The 25876-nt window shown below is 47.6% G+C and overlaps 1 protein-coding gene across 1 annotated transcript in view; it reads left to right on the top strand.

Moving 5' to 3' along the window:
• Positions 1–25192, top strand: part of EXOC4 (exocyst complex component 4) — a 626684-nt gene extending 601492 nt beyond the window's left edge. The window contains exon 18 of the mRNA XM_075925646.1: positions 23694–25192. Coding sequence (XP_075781761.1) covers positions 23694–23931 — 238 coding nt within the window. The 3' untranslated portion in view covers positions 23932–25192. The remainder of the gene's footprint in view (positions 1–23693) is intronic.
• Positions 25193–25876: the final 684 nt, after the last annotated feature.

The raw sequence follows: 25876 nt of genomic DNA, 5'->3' as shown, positions 1-25876 counted from the left end.
TTCTCTCACCTGCATTGACAGCTTCATGATCTATTCGCCTCAAAATCAAATTACAAGCAAGTTCCTCATTTCTCTCTTCAGTGACAGTCTTGTCTTGATCCCTGTTAACAATAGTCTTGAATGGTGGTGAAGAACGCAAGTAATTATTTTATGTCCGAGGCCTTCATTTGTAGCTGGAAATATGGATACGGGTCTGCCTGTTTCTGTTACTTTTTCTGTCCTGCTGCACTGTGAATGTTAACTACAGGGTAAGCATTATTTTCTTTTTTGAACTGTTGTGGTGGGTTTGCTACATGTAGCGCCTTTGGAGGGGCGATGTAACAATACACAGCAGAGCTTATTTACTAGTATGACTGAGGTTGTATGGCTGAGGTTACATCCGCGTCAGTTTGAGATTGTTGGCAGTACAGCTGGGGTCAGAAAGATTGTTCTGTTCAGAGAAGTCTGTCAGTTCATCACAGGGACCAGGTTTTGAGAGTATGCTCTCTAAAATGAGCACACACAGGATCCTGATTTGTACCTGCATACTAGTCCAGGTTGAACCTCTCTAGTCCAGCACTCTCGGGACCTAATCTGGGCCAAATGAGAGAATTTTCCAGACCATGGGAGGTCAGTATTGTCCAGCAGCATTACCAAGACTTCCACTGCTTACTGGGCTCTTAGAAGACATTTAGGGGTAAATTAGAGCTAAATAACAGCACAGAGCTCTGAGAGCTAGTTCTGGGGGCTGTAAATAAACTTTATGGGACATGGGAAACTTGGCCACACCCATGAAAAGTGGACATCCAGCTCACTAAAATCATGCCGGGCCACAGATGTTTCTGGACCAGAGAGTTCTGAACTAGAGAGGTTCAACCAGTATTGACATATGCAAACCGGGGTTTCTGTGTAGAATTTAACATGAACTCATTTGATAATGGAGTCCCAAGTGATCCTAACAGACACATCGGGCTGTTGTTTCATCTGGCAGAAAGTCTTCTGGTTAATGGAGCTCAGTGTCTAAACTGGTTATACACTAAGATGGCTACTCCTTTGTGATGGAGCTAGGTTAGCCTTTGAATCACTCTCTCAAAAAATCCTGCGGTTGTGGCATTGCTTGTTTTCCTGCACTGGTTTTAGAGCCGGACTGCAACTGTCTTTGCCACTCTTGTGTCTCAAGTAGGCTTTGGTGCTGTTCTCGACTTGAAGGGTCACCTCCTTGCCAACCTATTCCACTTTGTACCCCTTCTCTGCACCCAGTTCTCTCACTCTCTGCCGCCAACCCTCTCCGTACCTTTCTCACGTGTTCTCCCGCTCCTCTCGCTCGTGGCTCTGAAACCCAGGCAGAAAGGCTGTTGGCTGGCATTCCCCAACGGCAGCCCCTTTCCCGGTGCATTTACTGGGACTCTCCAGCACGTGCTCGTAGAACGTGAATACTCTGGTGCAGTACTGAGCTGCGACCTGTCCTGCCCAAACACAGTGGCTCTTGTAGTGTTTGGAGCACTGTCAGAATAAAAACGCTTCAGGCTCCAAAACAAACATCACAGGTGGGGCACCAAGACTGACAGACTCCGACTGATGTCTCCAGTATGGGTGGGAGATGCCTGTCTCTTGGCACCATACGGTGCACACCCATCCACACCCCCACACACACAGAAATAGAACAGCTGGGGCAGGAGAGGGCAAGATCCGGGCCATGGGCCTGATCCAGCCTGCCAAGCCATTTCATCTGGCCTGCGGCCCGCCCTGCCACACCCCTGCCCCCAGGCTAATCAAGACCTGGGGGTAGGGGAACACACAAAGTCTCCTCCCCTCTTCTCCACTGGGGGCGGACAGCACCAGAACGAGCTGTCTGCTGTTTATAATGGCTGGCGGTTCCTTCTAGGCATCATGCACCCCAGCAACGGGAGGGGGAGCTGAGAGACCTTGCATGCTTCCCCAATCCCAGCCAATTGAGGGCCTGGGGGCGGGGGAGCACGAGAAGTCTCCTCCCAGCAGGTCATGCGGCACCAGAAGGAACTGCTGGTTCCCACCGTGTGCCCTGCAAGGATGGGGAGGGAGAGACCTCCCATGCTCCCCTGCTTCACGGGGGAGGGTGCAAAGTCTCCTTCCCCGCCACACACCGGTGCTGCCTAGAGAGAACCACCCTTTCTGCCTAAAGCCCCCGCCCCTTCCCGGACCAGCCCATGACCCTTATCAATATGGGTGAAGTGCCCCCCCCCCCCAAAAAAAATTATCGCCCGCCCCTGAGCTGGGGTGTACCTAATGTTGTGTGTCAAGTGGTAGGTAAGCTGTGCATGTCCTGCCTGTGGACCAGGTACCTCCAGGACCGATAGCAGGGACCAGCCACTTGGCACGGATGCCAGTAGGCTCGATTCTGAAGGCTAGCTTGTGGATTCCTATAGAACAGGAAATCCCCCTGACTCACTTCCTGCTGTCAGCCTGAAAGATGGCTTCCACGCTTTGGCTTTTAACTCTCCCATTGGAGAGCCTTTTTAGCCCCCATCCCAGGTCCTGCAGAGCTCTCTCTGCCACCCCACCACCAAGCCTCTGAATGTCCACAGTTCCCTGGTGGCCCAATGGGCCATTTGCCCACTGAGAGATGTTGAAGTCTGTCTCGTGTCTCTGACACACCCTAACTCAGGGTGCTCACCGGGAGGAACTGTCATAGATTGTGACAGTGAAACAACCTCTGGCAGGACAAGGTACCCCGGGAAAGATTTTTGGTTTTCTTCCTAGCTCTGGGAAAGGTCCAGAAGGAGTATGTGGAAGATCTGAACCGACCAGGGCTGGGTCTCATGGCTTTTCTTAGACCCAGACAGAAGGGCAGATTTTTAGGCAGAACTCAACAGCCGCCAGCACAGCTTCCCAGCCCCGCTGATTCCTGTGCTCAGGGGGACACTGAAATGTGTGGTCTCAGTAGGGGGCTTTCTCTTCTGATAAACCAGCCCAGAATGCCTCTCCGCCCCCCCCCCAACCAGGCGCATGAGTGAATTTTCCCAAGCCGTGCCAAACACCATCTTGCCTTTACCTGCTTGCCAGCGGCACTTTAAAATACCCATCATACTGTTATTGTTTTAAGTGAATGTAATACTGGTGAAAGACGCTCTTTGAAGCCCTGGAGACACGAGTCTGTTTATAAAGGGAATGGGTGCAACATGCCTTGACCTTGCCCCAACAAAACCACCTGTTGTCCGCAGATCTATCTGCCACACCACTGAACAACACTGAAATAATCTTGGAGCTTGTGCAACATCACACCATTTACCTCACAATGCCGGGCGGATAAGTAACACGGGCCTGAGGCAGTGGTAGGCAGCCGGAGGCCCTCAGGTAGCCCACGAGACGTGTTCACTGTTGCCCGCATGCAGGGTTGCCGGTTTCCATCATGTAGGGTTTTTTCTTACCAATATTTCTAACATGACATGCACTTCAAGCCAGGGCACGTGAAGTGAGGTGCATGCTGAGTGTCCCCAAGATTGACTGTGAGAGCCAGATGCTCCTTCTGAGTTAAATTAAAGCACTGCTGTGGTTCACTCGCCACACCCACAAATTCTAGATACACGAGCTCAGGTAGCAAAACTGTCCTATCCCAGGATGATGTCTTGGTTATGATAGTCTCGCAGCCCACTGGAATGAAGAAGGGCTACTCAAGCAGCTCACTCACTAGCCTACCTTGCCTATCGCTGACCTAAGGGTGCCCTGAATCAGTCCAGGAGTGTTATTCAGCCCCAGTGGGTGACTCTGTGGTACGGACTATGGGTGATTGGTGATAGGGCCCAGTCATCCACTTTGGAATAAAAAAAGAGGCATCAGGGAAGAAGATGATCCACAAATCATTCCAAACTGAGGAAGTGTAAACTTGTACCCTTTGGTCCATAGTTTTTGTCAACTAGGGGTCACCAAATGAAATGAATAGGCAGCAGGTTTAAAACAACAAAAGGAAGTTTTTCTTCACTCAGCGCACAGTCAACCTGTGGAACTCCTTGCCAGGGGATGTGGTGAAGACTAGGACTTTAACAGGGTTCAAAAAAGAGTTAGGTAGATTCATGGAGGTTAAGTCCATCGATGGCTATTAGCCAGGATGGGTAGGAATGGTGTCCCTAGCCTCTGTTTGTCTGGAAATGGGTGACAGGAGAGGGATCATGTGAGGATTGCCTGTTGTGTTCACTCCCTCTGGGATACCTGGTATTGGCAACTGTCAGCAGGCAAGATACTGGGCTAGATGGACCTTTGGTCTGACCCAGTGTGGCCGTTCTTATGTCCCATCATGCATGCAGTGGTGCCAGTGATACATAGTGACCCATTTGAGAGAAAGACAGCATTTATCTCCCTCCTCTAACAGGCCTTTTATTCGCGGTGCTCAGAGACTTCGAGCACTGTGGGCTCCCCATTGACACAAGAACAGCAGGTTTGGCTAGGAACAATCTCGGTGACCCAAAGCACCAGAGAGTGTCGCAGCCGGTGGCATCAGATGTAGGCAGACAATACCAGCAATGAAGATGAATGGACAGTAGTAAATTACCTAGTTCTGTCCAGTCCTCTTGCCGCAAGGAAGCCAAGTCCACGAAATGGCGCCTTATGCTATGAAGGGCTGTAAAGCAGAAGATCCCAGGGCTCCTAGAAGAACACAAAGAAACACCAGGTAGGGAAGAAAGGAGGACTATGCGGAGCCTTCCATTTCCAGGGACTCCCGAGTAAATTTCTCACAGTGCATTAGGAGGAGCATTGCCAGCAGATCTAGAAAACTGATTATTCCCCTTGATTCAGCCCTGGGGAGGCCACATCTGGAGTATTTCGTCCAGTTCTGGGCCCCACATTACAGAAAGGTTGTGGACCAGTGTTTCTTAAACTGTGTTCCACTGCACACCAGTGTGCCGTGAGGCAGTCGGAGGTGCGCCGCCGAGAACCACAGAATTCAAAATGGCCACCCTTAAAGGAGCAGGCGGCCTTTTTTTTTCCTCAATTACTTTCCCCCCAACTCTCTTTCCCCCCAATTTTTTTTTTCTCAACAATCCTTGGTGCTCCTCATAAAAAAAAATTGTTTGGTGTTCCTCGGTCTTAAAAAGTTTAAGAAACACTGTTGTGGACACATTAGAGAAAGTTCAGCAGAGGCTACAAAATGATGAGGGAGCAGGCGAACATGACTTATGAGGAGAGGCTGAGGGATTTGGGCTAATTTAGTCTACAGAAGAGAAGAGTGAGGGGGGACTTGATAGCACCCGCAACCTATCTAAGGCGGGGTTCCAAAGAGGATGGAGAGAGGCTGTTTTCAGTGGTGACAGATGGCAGTTGCAGTGGTGGGAGGCCTAGGTTGGATATCAGGAAAAACTTCTTTCCCTGGGAGGGTGGTGGAGCACTGGAATGGGTTCCCTAGGGAGGGGATGGAATCTCCATCCCTAGGGGTTTTTAAGTCCTGGCTTGACCAAGCTTTGGCTAGGATGATTTAGTTGGGTTGCTCCTGCTTTGGGCAGGGGGCTGGACTTGATGACCTCCTGAGGTCTCTTCCAGCCCTAGAATTCTGTAATTCTGTACCATTCATTTTCTGAGTTAAAGGAAATGTAGCATTTCTCCTTGGTTCCTACCATACAGTCCGCTCTCCCTCGGGTTACCTGAGAAGGGCGGTTGCTTCCTATATGCAGCTACTGCAAAGGACTGTCACTCGGTTTCCACAGGTACTGCAGTGACTGGGGACTCTTTCTCTTCCCGCTTGATGTTCTCTGTTCAAGAAGCAAAAAGTGTGGTCCGAAAGGGGCATATAATACTTAGGCCTGAAAACATCCCTCTGGGGACAAGGAAGGCCGGGAAGGAACCGGAGAGCTGGTAGCAAAGGTTAGCACGTTATGAAAAAGTGCGAGGGAGAAACTGACAGGAACTCCATGAGCAGGGGACCTACATATGCATGTCGAGCTATAGCGAGATTGTCTCCGAGGTTTCGATAACACTGTGGGAGGACTCTGACGGGCTTTTGTAACACAGAACGTGACAGCAGCACCTCCTGACAGAAGCATACAAAGGGCAGTTTCAATGGGTTATTTTCAGCTGTCAAGGTGATTGCTGACCATGAAGAATGTATTGGAACGGGGCAATGTATTTTTTTTTAAACCAAGTTCTTCATTAACGATAGGAGCTCCGGAGGGCCAGCAAATAGCAATCAAGCAGAATCTGTAGAATTGACTCTTTGTCTGGATCGATTTTTCTCGCTATTTGCCTTCTAGCACTTAGAGAGGCTTGCTGTTGTGGGGAGGGGCATGCCGAGCAGTGAAAGGAGGGGAAATGGCTGGAAAGATGAGGATCATTTGAACTCACATAAGGTTGCTAGAGCAGGGTTGGTGGAGAATAAAATGTCACCACCTGGAGAGAAGTCTGATCCAGAAGAGACCCTGGAGAAATCCAGAGATGTGGGAACACACAAGGAAATCTCCAGATTGCCTGTCGGGTTTCCTGTCGCACTGGAGTAATGGAATAGAGGCAGCTTTGATGCCAGGTGTTGATTTCACAGAGGGAGCTCCATTTTTGTAACTGGTGCTGCCCTTGGTTTTACACTGGTGTAACTGGGATGAGAAACAGGTTTCAGGACTCCAGCAAGGGAATGATTTTTGTAAGGTCATCTCAATCTGTATAGGGTCAGGAATGGCTCAAGAGGAATGTGAGGTCCATATCTGGGCATGCAGCTGATCTACTTAAACCCAGAAATTACCGATTTCCTGATCCTGAACCAAATACAGCACTCTGGAAAAAATTGTATGTGCCTGTGATTAAAAATGGTGTTCTAGCTATGCACTTTGAATCATTCCTATGCTGAGACTCACCTGCGGGGAAATTCCACTTACGCATGCTGGTGTTGGTGATCAGCAAATAAAGATGTTAGACGAGGATACAGGGTTTTTGAAAAGAAAAATTGACACAAGACCAAAAGAATCACAAAGGAATGGGGGGGGAAGGGGATCTCTGTGAAGAACTATCTATCCCTGCCGTTTGTCTACAATTTGTTTCACAAAGCAAATATTAGATTGTCAGCCTGAAGTGTAACTCAATTGCTTTGTTCCAGTCTGCAAATGGAAACAATTAGAAAAAGTTGGCTGCTTCTTTCTACCACAAACCCCCATAGATAGGAGGGAATGTACTGGAGTCCTTTAGCAGAGGATTAGTTTACCCTGTCAGTCAGATCTCATTAGAAACTGCAATGTTTCATGCCCGGTAATCTGCTAGAATGTGACAGATATCGGTGCTGCGTAATATGTTTGAGGGTCACCACTCATCACTTTTCTGTGCCATTAAATCACATATTTTGCAGATGTCTCTCCCTTAATTAAATTAAGCTGAGGAGATGAGCTCTTCACCTGCCAATGCGGCTGCATGATGGCTGCAGAAATAAGAAGGTATAAAAGCAGGCAGCGGCAGCCGCTGTAGAGATGTGGGAAGTGCTGGCACTAGCCCCAGTGTGGGGGATAGGTGGAGCCGTCGCTAGTTAGGAGAGATGGGTTTTGAGTCTCAGTGTTGAGGCAAAGAGGGAGGAACAGACTGCTCCAGAGAACATGTCTGGTGTGGCAACAGTAGAAGGCCAAGTTCTGCCCACGGTTGGGGGGGAAAGGGAAACTAAGCCAAGGCCAGAAATGGTGGAACAGATTGAACAGCTGCCACTAATTAGAGGAAAGGCCTGTTCTGAGGTAGTCTCTAAGGGTACGTCTACACTTCACACTTATTTCGAAATGAACTATTCCGGAATAGTTATTCTGAAATAGCTTATTTCAAAATAGCACATCTACACTGCAGGGAAGCCTCAAAATTAGTCCGAGGTCAGCTACCCTAATGTAAATGTGCTACTTCGATTTAGAGCCCCAACGAAGCACTGGGGAGGAATAACTTAGAATGGCCCTGGTGAGGAGCTATTTCAAAATAGCAGCAGTGGAGCGTCTACACACACCTTATTTCGAAATAGCTATTTCGGAATAGGCGTTATTCCTCGTAGAATGAGGTTTACAGATTTTGGAATAAGCCATCCGAAATTATTCCGAAATAACAGAATGTTTGTGTAAACATTCTCATTGTTATTTCGAAATAACGCTAGTTATCTCGAAATAACGGTGCAGTGTAGACGCACCCCTAGTTAGCACAAAGGGCTGAGGGGCATAAATTCTAATCCCAGATCTGCTCTGGACTCACTGAGTTAACTTAAATATCAAGGAGTCCGGTGGCATCTTCAAAACTAACAATTTTATCGTGGCTTTAACTTTCTGAGGAAGTGAGTTGCAACTCATGAAAGTGTGTGGCTCCTTGTTGTTTTTGCTGAGACAGATTAACACAGTTACCTCTGAAACCTCAATGAACTTGGGAAGGGTCTTTCTAATGCTCTGTGTGTCTCTTGCATTCTGCAAAACAAGAATAATAGAACTGTAATAAATGAGTCTGTGGCCCCTGAGGGCTTCAGTTCTGTCACCATGTTGCCCTGTTGAAGCTTTTTGGAGTTTTATGGTAACCTTAGAGATAGAACCCAGGTCCTGTTGCTCCATAACCACAGGTCTCTACCATCTGAATTAAAGGACATTCTCCATTAGCAGTTATCTCCATAGTGCAAGGGTCACGCCATAAGCAATCCTGGTTCCATCTAGCAGAGAACAGCAGCATGTGCATGGACAGTGAGTTCATTCTACAAGTTAAACCTCTCTAATCCAGCACTCTGGTCTGGCAACATCTGTGGTCCGGCATGATTTTAGCCAGATGTCCACTTGCCATGGGTTGTGGCCGTTTCCAGCAGTCCCATAAAGTTTGTTCACAGACACCGGTTCTGGCTCTGTGGTCTGTGCTGTTATTTAGCTCTAATTTACCCCTAAATGTGTCTCTAAGAGCCCAGTAAGCAGTGGAAGTGTTGGCCATGCCGCTAGACAATGTTGACCACCCATGGTTTGGCAAATTCTCTGTTTTGACACCCATTAGGTCCTGAGGGTGCTGGACTAGAGAGGTTCAACCTGTAGTATTTTCCTGCTTGTCACACATGTGATCATTTGGCTATAAGTCCACTGTAATATTGTCATGATTATATCTTTCCTGCATCCAAAACCAAATCTGAGTTATTTGGAGAAAGATCAAAGCATTTTACTTAGTATTTCAAATGCTAAGGCTACGTCTATACTGCGCTCTCTTGCGCAAGAAAATATGCAAATGAGGCAAAGTAGTGACTATCACCACGCCTCATTTGCATACTTAATGAGCCACCATTTTGCACAAGGGGCTTTTGCGCAGAATCCCCTCTTGCACAAGAGCCATTCTGCCAGAAAAAAAAGCGGCAGAACGGCTCTTGTGCAAAAGCCCCTTGCGCAAAAAGGGCAGCTCATTAAGTATGCAAATGAGGTGTGGCGATATTCACCGCTTCGCCTCATTTGCATATTTTCTTGCTCAAGAAGCGCAGTATAGATGTAGCCTAAGAGTATTAATTATTAGAAAATTGGATGGTGAGGTGTGATTCTCAGGAGTTAGACACTAAGGTGTTTTAATACAAAGTGGCACACCTGGGTTTTGTTGGCTCAAATGCAAACCAGGAAACGGATGCGTGGATTAGATGATACTGCAGTGCTGAAAGTGATTGGTCCCTGAGTGCACAGCAGCGCCAACCACATGGCGGACGCAGGCCAGGCGACTCCTGTCTGTCCATCATGGATCCTCTGGTGAAGCAAACATTCGCAGTTCTGACTAAGATGCAGGAAACATGGTAAATTTCTGATTCCACACAAGCATTAACATATCTGGCAGATGGAGACTGTCTGAGAACATTTTGCGGAGTGGCATCTGCAACATGCCTGATTGGCATTCCTGAACCTTTCACACATCAGATGTCGAATTTCAACACACATACTCTGATGTGGCAATTAAATTTGTCCCATTATGACGCGGTGCTCTCTAGCCAAGAAAAAAGTGTGAATTCAGGTAGATATTTAAAACCTGAAGTTTGGGGTTTAAAGACGAGCTTTAAAATAATGATATCAAAATTGCTGTGTTTGAACATACACATATGATGTTGATTTATAAGAAGGGTATATTCTTTTCAGGAAATGATCTCCAGCATGTAATTTCTTACTTAGGCACTATTGCAAGCTGCAAAGCTTGCCTAGAATTTAATTTTTGTTTTACTCCAGATCTCAGATCAAATACATCAAGGATATAAAATTCAGATGGGAGACCTACAGCACATATAGACATTGTCTAAAGCTAAAGTTTGTGCGTGTATTTGAGTTGTGTATCAGATACCATATCTAGTTGCAAAATGAGGTCTCCTCACACACGAAAAGAGGTGCAAATAGAAATAGTGATTAACAATTTGCTGCTGTGGAAAACAGCTCATTGCTTGTTGAAGGAGACATAGGCTGTAAAAGGTACCTTTGGTAATGAAATATGGTGCAGTGTGATTATCGGTTGCTTGTTCAAATCCGGTGCGGATTGGTAAAGGACTGCATTGTTACCATCTGTTCATTGGTCAGTGGCTTATCTGAATTTGATTGGCAAGTCAGAATCCACTTCCTAGTGACCCACTGGCCACATTACGAAAAGAACTAACAAAATTGGCACGGTATTTCAGCTCAGAAAGGATTACATAAGAAAGGCCATATTGGATCAGACCAAAGGTCCAAAGTATCCTGTCTGCCAACAGTGGCCAATACCAGATGCCCCAGAAGGAGGGAACACCACAGGTAATCCTCACGTGATCCCTCTCCTGTCGTCCATTTCCAGACAAACAGAGGCTAGGGACACCATTCTTATCCATCCTGGCTAATAGCCATTGATGGACCTAACCTCCATGAATCTATCTAGCTCTTTTTTGAACTCTGTTAAAGTCCTAATCTTCACCACATCCTCTGGCAAGGAGTTCCACAGGTTGTGCGCTGAGTGAAGAAAAACCTCGTTTTGTTTGTGTTCACTATGGAGAGTGACCTGCCAGGTGAATGAAGAGGAAGGCTCAGAAGGGCTCATTTCTAGTGCTTGTAACTTGTCCTTTTCTAAAATCAGGAGTAGCTTTTGCTTTCTGGAAGCATGGAACGTGAAGCCACTCTGCATCTTCTGTTGCTGAGTCAGCTGGAAATCTGACTGGGGAACTGTGTTTTGGAATAACTAATGTGCTTTTTGAGCTCTCCGCTCTGAACCTACTCACCTTCTCTTACGTTCTTCTGAGGCAGCATCATATTATACACAAACCTTACCAGGGAGATGCAGCTCTTCATGGTTTTCTCCACAAACAACCAGAGCCAGACGATGCGTTTGTTTTCTTCATGCAAGAACTCTCCCTTGGTGGCAGCCTTTTAGGTGCCCTGTCATTCCCGTACCACTATTCATCTGTCCCCAGATAGAGGAACAGATTGTTCGATCCCTTTCTCTGCTTCCCTGAAGGGAATTCTGCTTCAGTGTACTTAGGTCGCTTGGTTGTAGTCTTGACTTTGATAAGCCTCTGTCCCATGTCCAGCAGGCAAGAACTTACAGGCCGTTCCCTCAACCTCAGAATCTTAGGGCTCACTGTGGGGAGCCACCGGGCCCTGCAACCCCATCCCCGTCAAATGTGACCCTCAGCCAGGAAGTAGAACCGAAGGTTTATTCGTTGACAGGGACACAGCGTAGCCCAGACTTGTTAGAAGAGCCAGGAGCAGTCGGTTCAATCCAACTTGAGGAGAAGGGCTCTGGGCCCTGCTCCCGCCTTTCTTGCTCTAAGCCCCCTCTCTCATCCCAAAACCATCAGAGACTGACTCATCCTTCCCCCTTCCCTCCCCCCCCCCCGCCCCGCCTTCCAGGCCCTATTCCGCAGCCTGGAGTCAGCCCCACCTACTCTTTTGTTCTCTTTCCCCCTCCAAAGGTGTTTCTGCTGTTTTCTGGTCCTCAGGAAGTAAGAGACTGACATTCTTCCACAGCGAGTCATGTCCAGCCTTCCCCTCCTCGTCCAGATAGTGTTTCAGTGCCCAGAGAAACTGAGGCAGGCGCGCACACACACACAGTTTTTACAGAATAGCACGGGACAGTAGAATCACATTGACCACCACAAGGCACACAGTGTGAATACAGTCCCCACTACGTCACACTCACCCAACACGATGATGGTGAACCTTGAGGTCATCAAAAGGACGTTACAGCACCTTGTGTGATGCAACCGGTTGGCCCTGGAAGGGTAGAAGCTCCGAGGTGGTGACCATGTGGAAGCTGCCACGTGGCCAGCTGGCCAAAGACCACTTTCTAGTTTTGATGCCATGCTGCCCAAGTCCAGTGGCCCGTGTGGGCAGCCACAAAAGCAGACAAGCCAAGCGCATTCACGAGTGAACTCCAAGCATAAGCTGGTCCTTTTCAAGGCAATTGGTCCGTGGTGTTCAGTTTAAAAGGGTTTTGAAGCATCAGCTGCCAGAGCAGGATGTTGGACCGGAAGGATCCAATATCTGATAAAGCAGGTCCTGTGTTGCCATGGGTTTTGGCAGCCCGTCACTCGCCAATATTAGTGTCTCTTTCCGGTAGTCACTTGCAAACGCGACCCGCTACTCCTCCCCTTGAGAACTTCCTCTCTCGCAAAGTCCTGAACCAGTGGATTCTAAATTTGGCTACGATAATTGTCGTTCCCAAGGGGTGGCTCGATTCATTTTATTTATTTATTTATTTTGCTGACTCGAGCGGTCTTTGCAGCACTTTCTTTCAAACTGCTGACTCTCCTCTTTGGGGCTTCATTCATTTCCAAGTCTCCCCTCATTTACTCATGAGGCGCGGGGGATGGGGGGGCGGGGAATGGCTTAATATAAACTGGCATATGGTTTAGGTCATTTTTACTGTATGCAGTAAAAATGCAAATGTGTGTGGCTTATTTGCAGATGCAGGCATTAATAACTGATACTGCAACAAGTTAAATGAGCACTTTTACGGATACGTTACGAAGATCCTTCCCCCCCCATATCGTTTGCATGCGCGGAATCAATTTGAATACAACGTGTAAATTGAATTTAATTTTTTATATAAAGTTGCACTTATCTGCTTGAACCATTAAATTTACTGTTTAATATGTACTTTCCAGCTCGCTTGGCTAGAATTTCATTGCTCTTTATCTGTATAAATTTAATTAGCCTTGATATCATCAGTATATTATAGAACTAATTAAAGATTTAGATAAGTGCTGAGGGTGCTTATTTAATACCCTATAAAGTTCCCTTTGGAGAGGGAGAATTTCTGTTCTTTGCTTCGTTTTGCTAGTCAATGTGAAACCCCCAGGAGTGTCATAGATATTGTTTGTGAACAATTATTTAATAGATTTTATTGGCCTTTTGATGCCTTAACATGAATTAAGAAGTTTCATTTTAGATCTCTTGACGTAAAAATCTTAGCCAAAATCCCCACACACACACCTGGTTAGCAGTGTTCCAGCTAAGCTGGGCAGTAGCACAGCTTCACAAGTGATTAATTAGCCCCACCCAGTCAGAGGCTAAGGCCCCTCCCCTGCTGAGTGGGCAGGGCTAATTAATCACCTATGAAGCTGTGCTGCTGTGCAGCTTAGCGGGAACACTGCTGGGTAGTATCCTGGATTTTGGAGTCTTTCCCTGATAAGAGGTGCAAGTACAGATCTGGGTCAGTGCTGCCACCATTTTTTTTTCTGTGGGGTCTCTGTTCCCCCATTTGTAAAAGAAGCTCCCAATACTCCGAACTCAATGCAAGCGGTAAACCTTAATTCATAAAAGTTCGAGGAGCTGGGTAAATGTACGGGGGACAGGGTGGTATGATGTAGATGGCTGCAGAGAGCCCATCCGCATCTGCTGTGAGTACATTTCACCAGCAGTCGGTGATGGGACGACTCTGAGTTGCTATAAAGAATTCTTTCCCAGGTACCCGGCTGCTCATGTGCTCAGAGTGTAACTGATTGCCGAATTTAGGGGCCGGGAAGGAATTTGCCCCCAGGCCCGATTGGCAGAGACTCTGGACTTTTTTCTCCTTCCTCTGCGGGGTAGTCTAGGGGTCGCTTACTGGTTTGAACTACAGTAAATGGTGGATTCTCTGTAACTTGAAGTCTTTAACTCAAGACTTGAGGACTCCTGTAACTGAGCCAGAGGTGATGGATCTGTTACAGGATGGGTGGGAGAGATTCTGTGTCCTGTGACGTGCAGGAGGTCAGACTAGATTACCATGATGTTCCCTTCTGGCTATAAAGTCTACAGAGCCGATACTGTGTTTTGATTTTCAGGGAAGTGCAAAATAGCGTTATATCATAAATTCTCTGTTATTTCTTCCTTTCCCATTATATTTCCTTTAACACACCATTTCACGTCTTGAAAATTTCCATCATTACTCCCCTAAGTGAAGCTGTTTATGCACTCAATTCTTTTTTACTTCAGGAAGTCATTGGTTAGGGTATCCTTCATTTCCTTTCCTAAATCGCTAGATACTCTTGCGCTGCCCTGTTACAGAGCTGCTGTCTGTCTTTCAGCCGACAAGAGGCTGCGTGTCACCAGTGTGTGAAGTGATCCGCTAGACAGCTACAAAGTGCTTTGGGGCCTTCTGAGATTAAGGATCGTTATTAGGATTGTTGTTGTTGTGTGAATCAGCCCAAAAGAACGTAAATTAGATTGAGTTAAACAAAGAACATTTTAAAATGAGTTATGAGGAATACTGGGACCAGCCCGATCGCTTTGCTACATTTAAAATCATGACAGGATATCAGTGTTCCCTCTCCCTATGAGGAATACATTTTGTTATGTGCACCAAGGCAAGTGTAGATGTGCACCATCAACAGAAACACATGCTGCTGGCTATCGGCGGCTGTGGGTGCTCTGCTGATCAGCTGGGTGTCACCTGATTCTCTTCTGGACATAGCACTCAGAGGATAAATGCAGGAAGTGATTCTGCACAGCTGGTAGGATGGACTCAGGGGTGCAGGAAGTGTTCCATTTCTAATTTATTTTATGGTGTCGTGAGCGCCGAGTGGGAACGAACCAGAACCCACCTTTATAGGCGCCTACTGGCTTTGAAACACCCCTTGAAAAACGTGCACAAAAATCTCACTTTGTTTTGCAAGGAATGGGAATGTCTGATAAATACCGGATGTCGTGGGCTCCCCTTTGCCCCGTGCATCAAGTTCCAAAGTCTTGCCTGGGCATTCAGGGTTCTGCTGCGGCCTACAGCTTAGATATAAGAAAGTAAGAATGGCCATACTGGGTCAGGCCAAAGGTCCATTAAGCCCAGTACCCTGTCTGCCGAGAGTGGCCAATGCCAGGTGCCCCAGAGGGAGTGACTGGAACAGGTAATGATCAAACGATCTCTCTCCTGCCATCCATCTCCACCCTCTGACAAATCTCTGCTCCCCATTGCTCCGCTAATGACAGCCATAGATTTTCTCTCCCAGCCCTAGATAGAATGTCCCCATGAGCCCCGTTTGCCAACCCATCACCTTCTTGTCTCACCATTCAGATCACCTCCCGGTCCTCCTCCTTCCATAGTGTCCACAAGATAGGAGCTAGGAACTTAGGACTGGAAGGGTCCACCTGGTTCATCTAGTCGAGTCTCATTATCACCAGCCACATCATATTCTAATTCATCAGCTTAAAATTAGTTAGGTTGCTGTCCCCCACTACTCCTATTGAGAGGCTGATATTTAGAACCTTTCTGCTAATTGCTAGCCTAAATGTATTCATGGCCAATATATGTATATTTGTACTTGTGCCAATATTGTCCTTTAGCTTCAGCAGTAAAAGGATTCATACATGAACATGCTCGCTCTTAGTGATGGGCAGCCTAGGCTAGTGAATGGGCCACGAATGATCCACTTCATCTCAGTGGGCCACAAGGCTGCCGTAACCAGAGTTTTAGTCTCATTTGTGGTTGCATGTCTAAATGTGGCTGGTTAGCTCCTCAGCATAGGTCATTTCACTTGCTTTATAGAATCATAGAATACTAGGACTGGAAGGGAACTCACTGAGTCCAGTCCCTTGCCCTCGTGGCAGGACCAAGTATCGTACTGTCTAGACCATCTCTGATAGACATTTATCTAACCTACTCTTAGATATCTCCACAGATGGAGATTCCACAATCTCCCTGGGCAATTTATTCCAGTGTTTAACCACCCTGACAGTTAGGAACTTTCTCCTAACGTCCAACCTAAACCTCCCTTGCTGCAGTTTAAGCCCATTGCTTCTTGTTTTATCCTATCCTTTGTACAGCACCTAGCGTATTTTTGAGTCCTGTATACCTGGCTTCCTACAAAACAGGGGGAGGAGCATATAATGGGAAGAATGTTTCCTATTTTTGGTTACGCGAGCACCCAGAGCTGATTTTGTCTCTGCTGAATCCATACCTAACTACCGTTCATTGTGACAGAATCGGCATCGGTGTAAAAACGTGAACAATAAAAGTGATTAAAAAAAATCTCAGAGGGCGAGCTGTGTTAGTCAGTAACTTTAAAAACAAGGAGTGGTCCTGTGACACCTTAAATACAAACACCTCAGTAAACATGAGGTTCCTTATTCTAAAACATCACACCCGAAATCTGAAAGTCTTTCTCTTACGGCGAGAGCAAATCATTCTTAAGGAAATCGTGATTGAATTTTGAATTCACCTGACCGTCCTCTGAAAAACTTTTCTGTGTGCAGGTTAGAGGTTAACATTAGCATTTAAATGGAGAGGAGTATTAATAGCTCTCAAAGGAGCTTGTCTCATCATGATTGCCTTGTCAGGATTTTTTTTTAAGTGAGTAACTCTTTTTTATCCTTTCCTCCCAAAAAGAGAGTTCAAGAGATTGAGCATTTTTCACAAGAGAATTGTTCTTTTTTTAAATAAACATGCTCAGAACTGCAGCATTGTTAAGTGGGTTCAGTACTGGTGATTTGGAAGTTTTGTTTTGAACCCATCATTTTGAAAACACGTCCCTCTCTTCTGTTCTTTGGCTTCCTTTGTGCCGTCTCTTCTGATTTCTTCTCAGCGTGTCTTCCTTTCATCCCAGCACCTCTTCCGACCAGGGTGGGGAGGGGAGGCTGCTGTAGGGGAACTGGGAACCCCGCAGCAGCCCCTGTCTGTGGGTAGGTGCTGCCGACAAGGGCTGCTGCTGGCTGGGCAGGTAGCCTGGCTCAATCCCAGCTTGCACCGGGACCAAACCCTGCTGCCGCTCTACAATTTAAACAGCAGGGGTTGGTCTGCCCCGCCTCCGCCCTCCCCCCTCTGGCTCCTACAGCATTTTAAATTACAGAGCCGCAGCGGGGTTTGGTCCCCGAGCCAACGCAAGCCGGGACTGGGCCGGGCTGCTTTCCCCTATCGAGTAGTCGGTAAAAATTCTATCGACTACTCGATTACTAAAATAACCTCATCTTAGCATCCTTACTTCTGACACTAACATGACTACGGCCCATCTGTTGTGAGTAAAGAAGACAGTCACCTGCAGCAGTAGCTTTTCAGGGGCCAGATCCAAAGCCTGCTGACGCCAGTAGAAAAAGTCCCCCCGTGAACGACAACGTCTTCCCACAGCATGTGAAAGTGTGAGCGCTGCCCTGCCGACAAAGTGAAACCCACTTGCAGAGGGTGGAAATAAGAGCGTGCAGGGAAGCTGACTTTTAGCGAAAATGCTGGGTCAGCGCTACGTCACTATGTCTGCAGGTCACTGTATGGCTATGCGGTGTCAACGCTACACCCTAGCTACACTCCGCAGCTTTTAGTGTCGACACAGCCTCGGTGCTAATAGCTGCGGAGTGTAGCCGTACCTTAAGCGTGTGTAAAAGATGTACGGATCTGAGGTCTGCCATACCAGGTCATGCCAATGCGCTATCAATTCCAGGATCCCGGATGTTTCTGAAGAAGGCAAATCAAACCAAGTCGGTGCCCCTTGTGAGGCTGCTGGCCGGTTGTGCAAACAGGAAAATGGAATTCCTTCCTGACCCTGCCGGGATCAACTCCCACCAGCGCTAAAGTCACACTGCCAGGGGCTTGGAGGGATGCACTCTGAGAATGCAGGAGCAGGACAGATGCACTGACGGGGACATGAGCAAGATGGGATTAGGCTGGAGTCGGGAGATTCCTCTCCACAACGATTACGCCCGTGGCTTCCCGCCTGAAGCATGAACTCTGATTTCTCAGCATACGTAACAGCCCCCGACTCTTCATATTGGCTGTAGCAGTAGCCAGGCCTTTTTCAGATCTGGGGATGGCATGAGACGGTGGCTGACCGCACAGGGAGCCTGGTTCTGGACTCACTAGCTGGTGTGACGACAGAGTTCCTCTTTATTTACCTCCGCGTAAGGGAGGGCAGTATCCGATCCCGAGTGCTGACCCAATACCTCACTGGCCTTTCGCTTTGGGTGGCCCCTTCTTCTCTTACTCGGGGAAGCGTGCACAAAGGAGAGGACTGATGAGTAATGGTGCCCCTCAGAGTCACTAATGCCTTGGATGGCAGTGCCAGAGGACTGCCTGACACCCCCGGGTGTCCTTTGAATGCTCGGATTAGCCCGACGGGGCTTTCCCATAGGAGCGCAATACAAGGAAGATGCTGCACTTTACTCGGGATGATCACAGGAGCCTTTGCAAATTCACGGTCCCTTGGCGGAGAAGACCCTGCTGAGAGTGAATCTATCCCGGGGATACTCAGACTGAGGCTCAGGAGATGCCAGTGGCTCTTCAGTGTGTCTCCTGTGCAGTGTTCCCTCTGAACTACGCAGCTTCACAGGTGATTAATCAGCCATTAATCAGCCCTGCCCAATCAGTCAGCTCCATGCACAGAGCCCTGAGTCTCTGACTGGGTGGGGCCGATTAACCACCTGTGAAGCTCTGCTGCCAGGCAGCTTAGAGGGAACAGCACATAATATTAAAACATGGCGTGATTTAATAAGTAACGAATCAGGATGCTTTTGCTATAGCATTAACCACTTGTAGAATCAAGTGGCTCCTTAGAGGCTAACCAGAATACGTAGTAGAATCATGAGCTTTCCTGGGCAAAACCCACTTTCTCCGATGAATTTTTGTCCATCACATCTGAGGAAGTGGGTTTTGCCCACCAAAGCTCATGATTCTATATATTTTGGTTAGTCTCTAAAGTGCCACAGGGCCACTCATTGTATTTGAAGTTAATAGATTTGCACGGCTACCCTTCTGAGACTTGTAGAAGGCTTAGTCATTTTGCTGTGAGATCTATATTTCTATGTAATAAATGACGTAACGAATTCACACGACTGTGGCTCTTTTGGCTAACGTTGATTGCTCATTTGGCTCCTGAGCCACTGAGGTCTGAGTATCACTGGCTAACCAGTTGTTGTTTATTTGCATTAGCATAACCTCAGAACGAAGAGAACAGTCCCTGTCTCCAGCAAGCTTACAATCACACAACTAGTCCTTACTCTCTCATGCAGCTCCCAGCATTCCATTGGATCTTCTCAGGGGAGAAAGGATTTGTGGGAACAGGCACAGGTCTATTCTGTTCTTTAGTGACTCTGATACTGCTCCTGTCTTCATGTCTCTGGCCGCTTGGAGGATCTGATTTTCCATGCCAGGATCCTTATAAACTCAGTCACATGGAGGCTGATTGGAGGCCGAGGGCATTAGGGGTTTTTTGTTAGGTGCATTAATACATATTAGTTTGTATTAACTTGTCTCCTCAGATGGCAGAAGGGACTTCTGATAAATATTGGTTTTTCTTCCCCGTTTTAAATGGCAAGATTAAAAAGCGAAGTGTTTTGCTGAATTCCATTGAGTGCACAGTGGCTCTCCATAACCTGCCCTCCCCTTCTGGCAATCAAAAGAACCTTTGTAGAGGCAGACTGAAGAGCCTAAATAAAAAAAATCACAGAACAAGAGGCTAATTCCACTCACTCTTTCATATTTCATTATTTGATAACATCAGAAGATGAGTCCATCAGAATTGCTTTGGCGAAGGCAAACAGGAGTGTGTCTGATCAATATTTATTAATACTTTCAAAGACCAGGGAGGAAAAGTTGAGCGGGCTCAGTAATGCAGTGAATAATTATTCCTGCAAATCGGGCTTGGCCAAAGGCGATAGTGCCGGAGAGGCCAAGTTTTCGTTTTACCCAATTAAAGAGGCACACCTTTCTTTCTCTTTGTAGGAGATTTTTAATTTTAAAAAAATCTGATTTTGAAAAGAGTGACAGGCAGGGGCGGCCCGTCCATATAGGCGAACTAGGCGGTCGCCTACGGCGCCAAGTTAAATGGGGCACCAAATGGTGGCGCAATATCGAGGGGTTTGGAGGTGGGGGCACCGATTGCATGGTTCGCCTAGGGCACCAGTTGCTGGCAGCTAGTCTAGGGCCGCCCCTGGTGACAGGTGACTCCTGAATCGATTAGGTGCCGATTTCTACTGCAGAAGCTAAGGATTTCAGACAGGTTACGGAGAAGAAGGGGGAGTAACACACTGTGTCGTCATGGTTAGCACTTTTGGACAAGGCTTCTATCACCGCACTGCCAATTCAAATGTTGTTTATTGATCACAAAGGCAGTCTGGAGATTTAAGGAAGGTTAGCAAGGTAATTTGTTAGGCTGCACCCCAAAACCAGGCCTCAGTGTAACATAAATGCTTCCGCAGAGGCTACCTCCAGACTTTACTTTCACTTTCGAAAGGGCGCGTGATTGGCACGTGAGTATGCAAATGAAGCCCGGGATATTTAAATCCCAGGCTCATTTGCACTTTCAAAGTACCTAATCTACATCCTTCTGTCAGCAGAGGGATGTAGTTTAGATACACCCAGAGACAAATAAGAAGGGTGTAATCCAGTGTTCCCTCCAATCTTTTCCATCCATGTGTGGATTTTTTTCCATCCATGTGCAGAATAAATTTTCTTTATGCACACCAAGGCTTGTGCAAATGTGCACCACTGGTAGGAACAAACCACCTTGCTGTCGGTGCTCTGCTAATCACCTGGACAGTATTGGTGTAGACGGAGCTTGATCCTGCCTTGAGGGTGGGGGGCTGGACTCGACGACCTCTCGAGGTCCCTTCCAGTCCTATTATTCTATGATTTTATGACCTGAGACCCCCCGGCATACAAACCGGAGCACTCCTCAGTTTTAGAGATGACCTTGTCTCGGTGCCACAGAGTTCACATTGTGACAGGCTAGATTCTCCCACTGTGCTGGTCTGGCTACGCTCCAGCCGAGATGTTATCTCTCTCCGTGTCCTTCAAGACTTAATCCACAGCGGCGGCTTGAAGAATTTGTTCCCGTCGCTCAGGTCTGTTCCAGTGATCCTCGTCCTGAGCCGACCGAGAGGGGTTGGGCTGGAGGCTGATTCTGAGAGAGGGATGAAAGGGACACGACAGGAGTCCAGATCCTACCAGCCCTCCTACGTTGGTGCATAGGAACCAGCAGAGGCGGACAGAATTTCGAGCCTCCAGGGCAAGATGGGGGGGGGGGCTCCGTACTCCCAGAAGGGGCGGGGCGGAGGCAGCCAGTGCTCAGAGCTGTCCGGAGCACACTGCACAGTGCACCAGCAGTGATTTAAAGGGGCCGGGGCTGCCGCAGTCTCCTAACAGCTGCTTGCAACCCAGCCTGTTCTTTAGGTCCTGGGGCCTGCACACCGAAGCAGGGGAGGAATATAACATTTAGAGCAGTGCTTCCCAGTGTCTCCGATGAGTGCCATTGTAATGCATTCAGGCAGCAGGGAGGAGCAGAAGGTGATCGCTTTCATGGCCCCCCCTTGGAAGCACTTCAATCAGCTGTGGCTCTTCCCCCGAAAGAGCGGCTCGCGAAGCCGCCCGCATGCCCCTGAAAACAGCCCCTGGCCTGATGTGGGCCAAAAGCATTTCTTAAAGGGGCAGTCAGACCACGGCTGTTGCCAGTCCAGAGTCCTGAACCAGAGAGGTTCAAGCTGCCCTCTGTATTGTAACCTCCACTAGCAGGGTTTGCCCAGAATTGCTGCCCCTGCCACCACGAAAAGGACTAAGGGTGGAAGGCTTCATCGCCCTGACTCCTCGGCATTGGCCAGAGGGACAGGAGGGCCATGGAGGGACGAGGGCCTGTTTCCTTAAAGGGATAGCAAGCTGCTCCTTCAGGCATCATGCTTCCTGCCTGGGGAACTCCCGACCACCCCCAACACTGCCCTCTGCCTTCATGGCCCACTCTGGACCTGCGACTCCTGGCAGCTTCACGAGATCCACCATTCTACCCATTGTAGAGATGAATGACGACAAGTCCTGTGGCACCTTATAGACTAACAGATTTATTGGAGCATACAGAACACGGCTACCCCTCTGATAATTGTAGAGATGAGGCACCAAGAAGCTGTATGTCTTGTGAAGGCTGCACAGTGATCGTGCCAGGCAGAGAAACCCGGTGTCCTGATGCCTACTCCGCTGCTCCAACTGCTAGGCAACACTTCCTCCATTCCACTGTCATTCCCTGATTAAAATGAGCTTGTCATTAAATAGGTTTTACTCTCAGGAGAAGAGGAGGGAGAAAAGCGTAAATCTCTCTACCAGTCTCCTACCACCAACCCCAGTGCAGGCAAGTTTAATCGCTTCTTTCCAATTGGCTGGAATACTGGGTTAAATTCCAATCGGTAGGCCAATCAGAGCCCAGCCATTCCATAATGGTCCAGGACTGTTCACTATCAACCTCCTAGGAAAGTGGCACCTTCTTCACTGGAGTAACTCCTGGCTTTAAGGCTTTAAAATTATTATTTTTTTAATTCAGAGCATTTAAGGCTAATTGAAACTCCAGCTTCTGTGCTACCCCTGCCACCTCCTATCTGCTTTAGCTTATTGAAAGAGCCACCTGCACCCACTGGAGAGGCATTTTCATTTTTTGAATTTTTTTCAAATGGTGGGCAGTTACAATGGCACGGATGGACTTTGGGGTTAGGGCCCTGCTGGTAGAACTCTCTGCTTCCTATTAGGCTCGCCAGTTTTGCTGGTCCCTCTGCGGATATGACAAGAAGCAAAGGAGGTTTCGGCTGGACATTAGGAAAAACTTCCTGTCCGGGTGGTGAAACACTGGAATAAATTGTCTAGGGAGGTTGTGGAATCTCCATCTCTGGAAATATTCAAGAGCAGGTTGGACAGACACCTGTCAGGGATGATCTACCTGGTACTTGGTCTCACCATGAGGGCAGGGGACTGGACTAGATGGTCTCTCGAGGTCACTTCCCGTTGTAGCATTCTGAGATTCTGGGGATTTCAACCCATGTCATAATCTTTAATTACAGATTCATCTTTAATTCCTTGAGAGTCCAGCCCAATCCTGGAGAGTTGGCAGCCTTAATTCCTACTAATGTCCATCAGTCAGGGCAAGAACATAAACTCATGTCCTGTTAAATGACACCCCCCTGAAGGTTTCTGCCCTGTGACCCAGTTGGATTGGGAGAGTCTGACTGAGCTGCAAAGTGCTGGGAGGTTTGTACTTGTACCCACTGCCCTCTAGAGGCCAATGTCTGAAGAACATTCCTGCTGCTACTGGCTACTGAAGATTTTCCCTGAGGGCACAGAGGGAGAGTTTAGGTGTAGATGAATGGTACATGATGTGGAGGGGCACAAGGGTTGTCCTCCCCCCATCTCTCTACATCACCTGCTGTCTCTTGTCGTATGCTTGAATTGTAAGTTTGGGGGGACAGAACTGGTCTTTTTCTTCTGTGGTTGTACAGCTCCGAGCACAGTGAAGTCCGGATCTGGGACTCTTAATACCACTAATCCATAATAACAAAGTCCAGTGTGTGATAGTATAAACGGATGTATTGACTCAAAAGCTCCTGGGATCATGCTCACGCTTGGGCTCCTTGCTTGCTTTCCAGGCAATACTACGAGATGCTGTATAACACGGCGGACGAGCTCCTAAACCTGGTGGTGGATCAAGGGGTGAAGTACACAGAGCTGGAGTACATCTACGCCCTGAGCTTGCTGCACCGTAGCCAGACGGGCGTCGGGGACCAGACGACCCAGAACATGAGGCTGCAGCGCCTGAAGGAGATCATCTGCGAGCAGGCGGCCATCAAACAGGCCAGCAAGGACAAGAAAATCACTACGGTGTGATCCGGACCTGTTTCCAGGAATCCGAGCCGCATGGGCCGCTGCCCTTGCAGTGCCATATATAGTAATGATTGATCAAACCTGTATGTTATGGGCAGGATTGTACTGTCCTGCCAGCCAGGGAACATGCAGCCTGAGATCTGGGTTTGGGGTTTGTTTGTTTTTTACACTTAATCATGCCAAGCTTCCCTAATGTATTACCCTGAGAGCACTTGCACTGATCTGCTGAAATTTGGGCAGGGTGGAGTTGTGGGAACAGAGGTGCAAATAAATATTGGACCATCTCTGTGGAACTACTGGCGCGGTGTCCGGACTTTGGAAGGGGGTACCCAGCTTGGGGGGGGCACAATTAATGGCGAGATTCACTCTTTGTTAGTCTGACCCTATAAATGGAAGTTCAGCCATCGTGAATGGAAACCGCGCTATGACCGTCAAAGGCAGAGCTAGGTTGAAATTAGTGAAATCGTGATGGTCCTGAAGTTGTCCCAAAGTTTTGCCGCAGGGGAAGTTGATGTGAGCTCTGCCAACACGATTGCTCTTCTCTGCGATACGTTGGCACATTGATTTTTTTTTTCCTGTTTTTCCATTACAAAGAGAACTGGTGGCTAGCTCCCGACTGGCGGAACTTAGCTTTCATTTTGGATGGTGTTGAGCCAATTCATGTGTCATTAGAGGCAACACATTGGGTCAGCGGTTTCAATTGCCACTGTACTTGTGCCTCTGAGCAATGAATCATCAGTTTCCAGGGCTCATCCTGTTCCAGATAATGGTGGAAGTAGGCGGAAATTGCCAACTTTTCAGCAGGCAGGGAAACTTCTTCAGAGAATGAATTTTCCTTTTCGTAAATATCATTTGAGTCATTCATCAACTTGAAAGTTCCCCCGATTCACATCAGAGGTGCTGCTGCAGACGTGTAGGCTTACGCAACTCAACAACAATGAGCAGAAAAGGGAGGAGGAGGTAGGTTGAGGACCCACCAGTTTGAGATGAGTTTCGGGAGCACCATGCAAATGCCAAGCAGCCATTTTTCCTGCCACCATTCTCTACTTTCACCCACGCTGGGCAAGGGTCCTGATGGGTCAGGGCGGATGGCTTTATTCCAGTCGTTAATACAAAGTGTGTATTGTATTCATATTTTAGAGAGGGCAGTTGCCATTCAAGGTTTGGTATCATGCCCTGAACTATATTCTCTGTCTTGCAAAACTGCTTGAGCGGCACTATCTTGAAAAAACAGCCACATTAAAGGGTGTTTTAAAAATCCTTACAGATTGTTGTGGAGTGTTTTTTTAATGATTATTCATTTTAATATTTATTTTTACTTGCTCAGCATCTAGAGGTTGTCCAGCACGTGACAGCTGGGATACATGAAGCTTATCCCAGCTGTGTGGAGGAAGTATTACTGCCGCTATACAGACGAGGAAAAGGGGGTCACAGAAAGGTGACAGGAAATGCCCCAAATCGCTAGAATAATATAGATTCTTTGGTGACCGCATCGTGACGCTCAAGAGGAAAGGCACAATTTTTATTCAAAGAACAGGGTTGGGATGGTGTGCTGTAAATTAGTCCTGTGCTCACACATTGAGAAGAATGAAAAGGAAATAGTGAATAACTGTTCACAGAAGGTATGAGGTAGAAGTCCTGTAAGAAAAAAAAAAAATCGTGTACTCATGTCAAAAACCGTCTCATAAGGTGCACACAGCAGAAGGGCCAAATTACAGTGGCACCAGCGATGCTAATTTTGGCATTTCTGCACTATTGACTTGCTTGAATTTTGCAACTGAAGCATCTTTCTAAGTCATTTTCCTGATTATTTATATAGGGGGGCCAGTCACCCCTGTGCAGAGGGCTTAGCACATGGATCAGTTTCCCCAACAGCATCCAAAATCCACTGGACAAGTGTGCAGAGATGGTCCCCTGGCCTTGAAGAGCTTGAAGTCTCAATGGTTTC

Source organism: Pelodiscus sinensis, chromosome 1 (genome assembly GCF_049634645.1).
Source record: "Pelodiscus sinensis isolate JC-2024 chromosome 1, ASM4963464v1, whole genome shotgun sequence".
Taxonomy (NCBI): Eukaryota; Metazoa; Chordata; order Testudines; family Trionychidae; genus Pelodiscus; species Pelodiscus sinensis.
This window is presented reverse-complemented; position numbering and strand designations above follow the sequence as displayed.